Source organism: Stegastes partitus, unplaced genomic scaffold, assembly GCF_000690725.1.
Source record: "Stegastes partitus isolate 25-593 unplaced genomic scaffold, Stegastes_partitus-1.0.2 Scaffold17, whole genome shotgun sequence".
In the NCBI taxonomy this organism is placed as follows: Eukaryota; Metazoa; Chordata; class Actinopteri; family Pomacentridae; genus Stegastes; species Stegastes partitus.
The window spans coordinates 883282-891840 of record NW_007577748.1 but is presented as its reverse complement, the minus strand read 5'-3'; the positions used below and the strand labels follow the sequence as shown (position 1 = coordinate 891840).

The window sequence follows — 8559 nt, the reverse complement described above, 5'->3', positions numbered from 1 at the left end:
TATTTTAGCCTTTGTATGTGGAGCAGAAGTTCTTCCACGTTTGTCTAGTTTGTGTTTAAATGATAAACAGACTTTTCTTGTAGCTACTGGATTCAATAATTATTATTGAACAAACTGTTTTCAGCTTCATCTGCTTGTGACCCTCCACTGTTCTGTTATAGGTACGATATGTGTTTATGCATCTCCTGCCCACACCAAGTGATCACAGAGGCTCCTAGTTTTTTTTTTTTCTTTTTTTCTAAATCCATGAAATATATTTTAAAATATTTAGAAAAATTGTTTTAATGCTAACATATTGGTTCATCTTGCTTTCCCTAAATCCTCCAGTTGTTGCTGTGTCTTCTGTTGAATTCCATGAAGTGCTGTTAAAAATCTTCCTCATGTTGCATTGTTGTGCTCTGGTCCTGTATGATGGCGTCTGGACTCAGCCGGACCTGCCCCGCTGACCCCTTCACTCCGTTCTACAGGTGACCAAACTGTGTAACATGTTAACATGAGCCTTGGTGACTTGGTCAAGTGACTGAGAATTGAAGTCTGTCAGTGCTCAGGAATGCCTCACTCCTGGAAAAAACAGAAGACAAACAAACAAAATGAAAACACACTTTTAAAGCTCTAATTCGCTCCTTTCACTTTCTGAGAACTCAGTTCGGTGAGCCAAATGTTCTGCAGACTCAAACGGCATTTGTAAGCTCCACAAAATGTGTGCTTTTGGGGAAAATAAACTCTGTCCTTTCTGTGTTTCGTGGCTAGCCAATGTTTAAAGACATTTCAGTGGATTGAATTAGACCCATGCGTGGCTCTGGGCATCATGATGTCATGTTTCTGCCTTCTGAAGTGGCATGTTTTGGCCTCTCAGGCCTCAGTTTGGTGGTGTTGGACCACATTCAGTCACATTAAGGCTGAAATGACTGGTAATTAGTTCAGTTCAATCATATTTTGACCATGATGAGTGTTATAAGAAATTGGCAGTACATGCTTTTTTTTTTTTTTTTGTAAGTGAGTCTGTAGGTCTTTCCAGGTGGCTCACATGACATATTGGCTGCAGCACTTAAAGAATTAGTCTGACTGATCAACCTATGGTGACTAACTTATCAGCAGCAGTTATTGTGGCTGGAATTTCCAGCCCAAGGCCCACCAAACCACATTGAACTTTTCACATTTTCTCCTCAGCATGAGCTAGTATGGAGGTCATCTTAGAAGCCCAATAAGACTCCCCCCTCCCGCTACTTAAGAGCACCTCTATTTATTTTTATTTTTTTCTCCTGTGGCACCGTGCAGCCCCAGGTAACTGCCACTGACCCCACAGCGAACCAAAGCTATGCACGGTGTGCATTGCAGGTGACTCTGGGTGGAGGTGAGGAGGTGGGAGATGGGCTTTGGTTAGTGGTAATATAATTCCTCCAATAAGAAGAAATAGAAGACCGTTCCTTTTTGGAAAAAAAAAAAAAAAAAACCCTCCCTGCGGAGTGCTGTGTGTCCGAGGACTCCTGGGTTCAATGGAACGTTGCTGGATGAGGAGGATGTTTGGGCTTTAATTCCTACCAAAAAAAAAATAAAAAAAAACAATAAAAAAAAAATCAATACTTCATTTATGTAAATATATTAACCATAAGTCAGTTATTCGTGCCTTATTTTCAGAAGGGATTAATTCACAGAGGCCAGAGTAAGACTGAGTGAGCAAAAGGCAGCGGTTCGTTTATTCTTGCAGCTTGTTCAGGCTTTAGCTGGAATCATCACCACATTCACTTTTTTCCCCTTTTGGCAAAACTGCATTTTTCTTTATTTAGTTATTTTTGCAAACATCTGACCCAAAATGCACATTTTATAGCTGCATTAGTGAATAGGAATGCAAACTGTAAATTCACACACACAAAAAAAATCTATATATTTTAAAAACTGCGCGTTTTCTGCAGGTTCTTGGTGCAACTCCAAATATAACTAGTAGTTTGCAACGTGTTGAGTGGAAAAAAAAAAAAAAAAGGAAATATATATCAATGTATACTATATGTTTTTTTATTTTTGTTTGTCAAAAAAACAATGTTAGATTGCGAATTAAGTGTGGAATGTGGCTGCGCTTCTGTCATGTAGGAGAACCGCCTACAAATAAAGAACGGGGAAAAAAAGAATCCTAATTTTTTTAATGAGTCAAAGCAAATGTCTGTAAGCAGCAAAAAAATAAAAACAAAAAACACATCTTCCGTTTTAGTTCGTTGTAATTCCAAGACAGCATATATTTTTCTTTTACGTCAAATCTGTAAATTTGTGACCTTTTGGAGGCTTGAAATTCACTGTTTGAACATATTGGGCAGCAGCTGTTGCTTTTTATTAAAAGAAGCCAAAAATCAGATTGCTCAACCCAGAGGTCACTGAATAAACCCTCTAAATAAGATAATATTCTGTGTGCGCTTTTCCCTGCATGGTTAAAGTACATTTGAGGAGATTTGACTGTTAACTTGATTCCAGTGCAGGTTCAGATAAAACCAGCAGCAGAGATCAGCGACCTTCTACAGCATCCGCACACTCAAATTAAATCCCAACTTGTAGCTGCGCCGCACATAAATTATTGCCTCATTTTGGTTGTGTAAACATGCTGTAAATTACAGTCAGTTTTGATTGTTTCCTCGGAGTCGTTGCGGGTCTACAATCACTTGGAGCTGCTGCTTGGTTTGGATTCGGGGCGTGGGAGGAGTTGGGTGCTGCTTCATATTCAGAGAGGAGGGGGGCTCTTTTAGGATCTCATTCTCTTTGGGGCTATAAAGACGTTGTTGCCTTCAAGACGGAGCAAATTAACTCCATTGGCGAATTATTGCATTACAAGACATCTCTCCGCTCATCGGTGCGCGACGGCGATTAGTTTCTTCTTCTTCTTTTTTTTTTTTTTATGGTGTCATTTGATGAGACCGAGCGAGTTTCGGCGAAGATGATGGAGTACATGGAGGATAAGTTCGCCTTGAAAAGCCAAGCGATGAAGGCCAGCGATTACTACATGGACCAAGTCATGGAGAGCCTGGATAGCGCGCAGTACTTCACCAAGTCTTCCCCCAAATGTGTGCAGGCCTTCGGGCTGCAGAGCGCCGAGCACCGCTCCTCGCCCTGCGGAGACCAGAACGGTGAGAGAAAACTTGGTTTGGTGACTTTTTGCGCACTTTTTTTTTTATTGCAGCTGCTCTGCATCTGAGTGCGAGATAATGACGAAAGAAAAGTGGAACATTTTTCAAAAATTCAACATCTAACCGTTTATTTGTATTTATTTATTTTTTTCTTCATGGCGTTCAGTTATTTTTTTTTTATTAATTTTGAAAGTATTTCACGTTTTCGAAAATGTTCCTATAATATGACTGTAACTTAGATTGTTTTGTATTTTAGATTTTCAGTGAAGCTGCGTCCACTGGGGCAGCAAGTGTAACTTACTGTTGGTCATTTGTCACTTCTTCCTTCCAGCCAGTTACGGTGTGCCAAAAACAGACGACGACACTTTGCACTCGGACCTCGGCAGGTCGATGGACAATTGTTGCACTCTGCGGGCGTCTCCGGTGACAACCGGACAGGAGAAAACCGATTTGGACGACATGGGAGACAAGTGTGACAGCAACGTGTCCAGCAGCAAGAAGAGGAGACACCGGACGACCTTCACCAGCGCGCAGCTGGAGGAGCTGGAGAAAGTGTTTCAGAAAACTCACTATCCAGATGTTTATGTGAGGGAACAGCTGGCCATGAGGACGGAATTAACAGAGGCGAGAGTGCAGGTATAGTTTATTACCAAGCTCATATTTTTAAGTTTCACTGGAAGCCATAAAATCAAATCAGGGTTTTTTTAGACGATAAAACACGGACGTGGAGGAGGAGGCTGCTGTGCGTAAAAATCCAAATTTATGTACATTTATAGAATATACCACGAAATAATATCATAAATATTATAAATTAATTTCACAGCTTTACATACACTTTTAGCATTTCTGATTTTATTAGATTTTATTTGGATTTTAAGATCCTGCATTTGTTTAAAAAAAAAAATCCCAAAATCTTCTCGGACTATTTTTTTCTTACAATTCTACAATTTCATTTAGCAGACACTTTTATCCAAGGCGACTTACATCTGGGAGCAGATACAACACAAGCAAGGATCTAGTCAGGAGAAAACGACAAGTGCCATAGAACAAGTTCAAGTGTGTCAGGGCGGTGATGCCAATAGCAGGCTGTGTGGGAGGTAATAGGATTTTTTTTGTTCTTTTTTTGTTTGTTTTCAGTTTGTCAAGTGCAAAGGTGTTCAGTGGAGAGCTGGGTCTTTAGTCTTTTCTTAAAGACTGAGAGCGAGTCAGCAGATTGAACAGTTTGGTAACTCGTTCCACCACCGGGGAACCACAGAGGAGAAGAGTCTAGCTATCGACCTCGGGCCCTGTTGTGGTGGTTGTATCAGGCGTCTTTTGTTGGTCGAGCGTAGTGAGCAGGAGGGAGTGTAGATCTGAATGAGAGAGTTCGGGTAGGAGGGAGCTGTTCTCAGATGCAAAACCGTTTGAATATTTGTGAAAAACTAACAAAAATATTGTGTTCTATTTTGCTCTATTTTCTCCTTTTTACAACAAGGTGTGGTTTCAGAACAGAAGAGCAAAGTGGAGGAAAAGAGAGCGCTACGGACAGATCCAACAGGCCAAAACTCACTTTGCAGCAACCTACGATTTATCTGTGTTACCGAGGACGGACAGCTACGCACAGGCAAGTTGTACTCAAACATTTTCATAATCAGTGTTAAAAGAAGCTCTGCTGGGAATATGGAGCTATTTGTCAGCTGCGCTTATTGGACGCAGGCCGTGCGTAATGCTACACGGCCTGTCATATTCCTAATTCTCGCTCAGTCCTCTCTTCTAAAATACTCAATTCATATAAGTCAGGACAAATTGCATAAAGCAGTCCCCTGCCATTACTGCTCTATTAATCACATATTATGAAAGCCATCTTCAGATAAGAGCCTGGACGCTGATTAGAGCCTCTGTGAGGTGTCACGGCGGGATTAATGGCCTTATATCAGATTTCATGTTGGCTGAACATTTATCTTGCTTTTTGGACAGAGGTCAGGTACAAGATGAGGTGAGAGGAGACGCGGGATGTCAGTTTGTCATTTTGGTAGGTGTTTCCTATCACAAACTGAGATTGGGCCTCCAAGTGTTGCTCTGAGACGGAAATACGCAGGCGGCAGCTCCTCCGACGGGTTTGCGCTCACATTGTGAGAAGGAGTCCCTGCTCTGCTCCGCCCTGGACTCAGACCAGGTCAGAAATCTGCTGGACCGTCTCGCGTTTTCCTCGCACATGTTTCTGATAGATTCCCCTGGACAGCAGCCATGCCCGTCCATACAGCTGATCCCGATTACTGTCATTAGATGCTCGATCCTATTTGTAACTGTATTGACACTGGCTGAGTTTTTCTCCCTAAACGCACTGGACAGGGACTGGATTCTTGTGGCTTTTTAAGAGTTTGGTTTTTCTTTTGTTGACTGTAAAGTTTTGGAAATTGTTGTTGCTTTTTGGACAGAAATGGAAGTCCTGCTTATCAATGGCACATGTGGTCAGCAGGATACTGTTAGGAAACATCTGAGTGGCCGAGCTGATCCTTCCTTAACAACCACATTTTAGGCAACAAAGGAAGTTTATCTGACTGTGAATGTAGACTTTCAGTCTTTACCAAACCACAACTGGTTTGTGGAATTTGTCATCATTTTATGGTGACTATTCTTCGGTAAAAATAAGGCTCAGTTTTTATGTACTTTGAAGTGTTTTGAATTTCTCAAAGACAAATGCATATTTCTTTATTGACATCACATTTATGGAAATATTTTGGTGCATGTATTTGAATTTATTCCTACTTGGTATGCCATAGTGAGGGAGGTTCTAGTGGCACATTTCAATGACTTGACAAAGTATAGATAGAAACTAATTCATTTGCATGCTGCTTCCTTACTGACTTGTCCTCTCAGTTTCTTCATAATCACGGGAAGTGCATGTAACCATGAACCTTCTCATAGTGAAGCTTCCACTCTTAAATCTGTGTAAATCCAGCTCCTCTCTGGCCTGTCTGCTCTCTGACCACCTAAGAAAAGGGCAACAGAGGCGGCACGAGCCTCTTAAAATTCAGACAATATTTAAATTTGTGCAACAATAACAGTCTGTTCACAGGACACTGTGTGTGAAAAGACAGATATTACAGAACAAGCTCCGAAACAATCACTGTGTATAAAAAAGGCATTTTTGCCCACTTATTTAAACACATCACCTAACATTACTTTAACAGCTGCATTACAATTGTAGTTGCCAAACTATGCTCACACTGCAGAGAAATGTTGTTTAGGTACGTACGTTCTATTTTTTGCCACTTTTTTTTTTTTCCTTTGGTAACTCCTTTAGTTTCCCAGTGGTGCAGTTAAGTTGCAACAGAGTGTGTGTGTGTGTGTGTGTGTGTGTGTGTGTGTGTGTGTGTGTGTGTGTGTGTGTGTGTAGACAACAGAAGAAATGTTGTTCCTAAATTTCTATTTCAATGCGGTATGCATAACTTGCCTCCTTCTTGCTTTTCTTTGGTTGTTTTTATGTTTGTGATGTTTTGTAAAGCAAAGTACATCTACAGCCACCAGAATGTAGTTTGCTTTTTATTTTTTATGTTGTGTCTTAAAAAACAGTTTGAAGTAAATCTAGAAAAAATGACAAAATAGTTTCAACTCAGAAGGTCTACAATTCTATGTGCTTAACAACATTTCATGTCTTGCAAACTGAGGTGTCTGCTCGATACATACAGTTTGAATGAATTACCAATAATAGTGCAATACTATTTGGTCTCATAAATATGTGAAGGCTTATTTTTCTCCCTTTTTTCAGCTTTAACATATTACCTCACTCCCAAAAGGTGGACGTCTTTGCAATTTCTGTTAATTATTAGTTCATTAAAGCTAAATTTGTAGCCTGTGTTTCAGTGTATCTTCATGACATTCTCCTCCAGTATCTAACTCTGTGTTTATCCAACAGATCCCAAACAACCTGTGGCCAAGCCCGGCTCCCGGTGGCTCCGTGGTCTCCTCCTGCATGCTGCCCAGAGGTTCCCCTCCCTGCGTCACGTCTTACTCACACTCCCCTCGCTCGGCTGCCGGTGCTGCTGACCACGGCTATGTGGGCTTCCCCAATCAGCAGAACCAGTTTGGCCACGTCTCTCTCAACAATTTCTTCAGTGCAGACTCCCTCCTCACGCCGGCTGCAAACAGCCACCCGGCCTTTGAGACGAAGCCTGAGTTCGAGAGGCGCTCATCCAGCATCGCTGTGCTGCGCATGAAGGCCAAGGAGCACACCGCCAACATCTCCTGGGCCATGTGATCAGCGTTCCTGTGAATGTCTGGAAAGTCTGGATAATGAATGAAAAAATAATTTTTTAGAGTTTCCAATTTTTACAAAATGTAGGATTTCCCTAAAGAGCCTGAAATCATATTCACAAAAAGCTGTTTGTCACTCACAGTGAAGATCAAACACTTTTTTGTCCTCTTTTTAAAAAAAATCTACATCAAACTCTGACCAATTTTTATCTGCTGAGTCAAGCAACTCCATGTGTTAGATAATAATGTACCAGGATTTATGGGTCTCTGCATATTTGAATAGCAGCAAGTCAATAAGCTCAAGCTGGGAGCAAAAACTTAAATAGCTAAGATGTGAAAATCAGCTGTGGTTGTATAAGTAGGGCAGAGCAGGACAGTCATTAAAAAGAGTCTTGCAGCAAGCTGACAGGACAGTTTGTTTTGAAAGTGGGAAACCCTAATATAGTCAAAGCAATATATCCCTATCATTCAGAGTTTCAGGGTAATGTCTGTCATTTCTTTAGTCCACAAAATGTCCTGTCTGGTCCGAAGAGATGTTTGATGAGCGCTTGTGGAGGAGAGAGCTGTGATATGCAGAAGCTCTCTTCACTGTTGGATGTTGGGGAGTAAAAAAGTGAGACAGTAAAAACTAAAGGCTCCAGTGGGATTCAATCCCAGTGTGGACTCATGTGGATCCTGAGGGAGGGGTCCCAAACCACTTCAGTATTCCTAAGCACTGTGAGTAAGCTTTCTGTACCTGCGTTTTTATTCCTCCTCCCTCGTTCCGGCTCAGGACGGAAGATGAGCAGGGCGGAGAAAAACTGACTTGACGTACTAACGTGTCTGTGTGCTTTGCAGCGAAGCTCTGTAATCTCTGTTTTTTCTGCCTTTGTGCTGTATCACAGGCACACAATGCAGGCTAAGGAGGTGGGCTTTTGAATTGTGTTTGTGTTTAAATCTACCTGGTGGAAGTATAATAAATGAATGTCAGTTGATCCTGGTATGACTGCACTTTTTCAAGGATTACAATGAAAGGTAGGGCAGGTGAAATTTAGCTGTTACTGTCAACAAACTTCATGAAAACACCCAAACCTACAATTAATTGTTTGTATTGTCTTTGTATCAAAGGCCCACATAGTGTACTTTATTCCTCTGTGCCACAGAGACTTATTGTCATCCAGAGAGTATCAGACACATCAGTGTGCTATTATCCATCATTATGGTCAACGTTGGC

At 41.3% G+C, this 8559-nt stretch overlaps 1 protein-coding gene across 1 annotated transcript; it reads left to right on the top strand.

The window, feature by feature from the left end:
* Window positions 1-2920: 2920 nt before the first annotated feature.
* alx1 (ALX homeobox 1) lies at window positions 2921-8320 on the top strand. The gene is made up of 4 exons (XM_008291369.1): window positions 2921-3110; window positions 3442-3746; window positions 4585-4713; window positions 7009-8320. The coding sequence occupies exons 1-4, from the start codon at window positions 2921-2923 to the stop codon at window positions 7348-7350; spliced, it is 966 nt and encodes a 321-aa protein (XP_008289591.1). The 3' UTR covers window positions 7351-8320.
* The last annotated feature ends 239 nt before the right edge of the window (window positions 8321-8559 follow it).

Coding starts and splice junctions, on each gene's coding strand:
- alx1 (XM_008291369.1), top strand. CDS start 2,921: ATGATGGAGTACATGGAGGATAAGTTCGCCTTGAAAAGCCAAGCGATG. Junction 3,747..4,584: donor TAACAGAGGCGAGAGTGCAG/GTATAGTTTATT, acceptor TTTTACAACAAG/GTGTGGTTTCAGAACAGAAG. Junction 4,714..7,008: donor GGACGGACAGCTACGCACAG/GCAAGTTGTACT, acceptor TTTATCCAACAG/ATCCCAAACAACCTGTGGCC.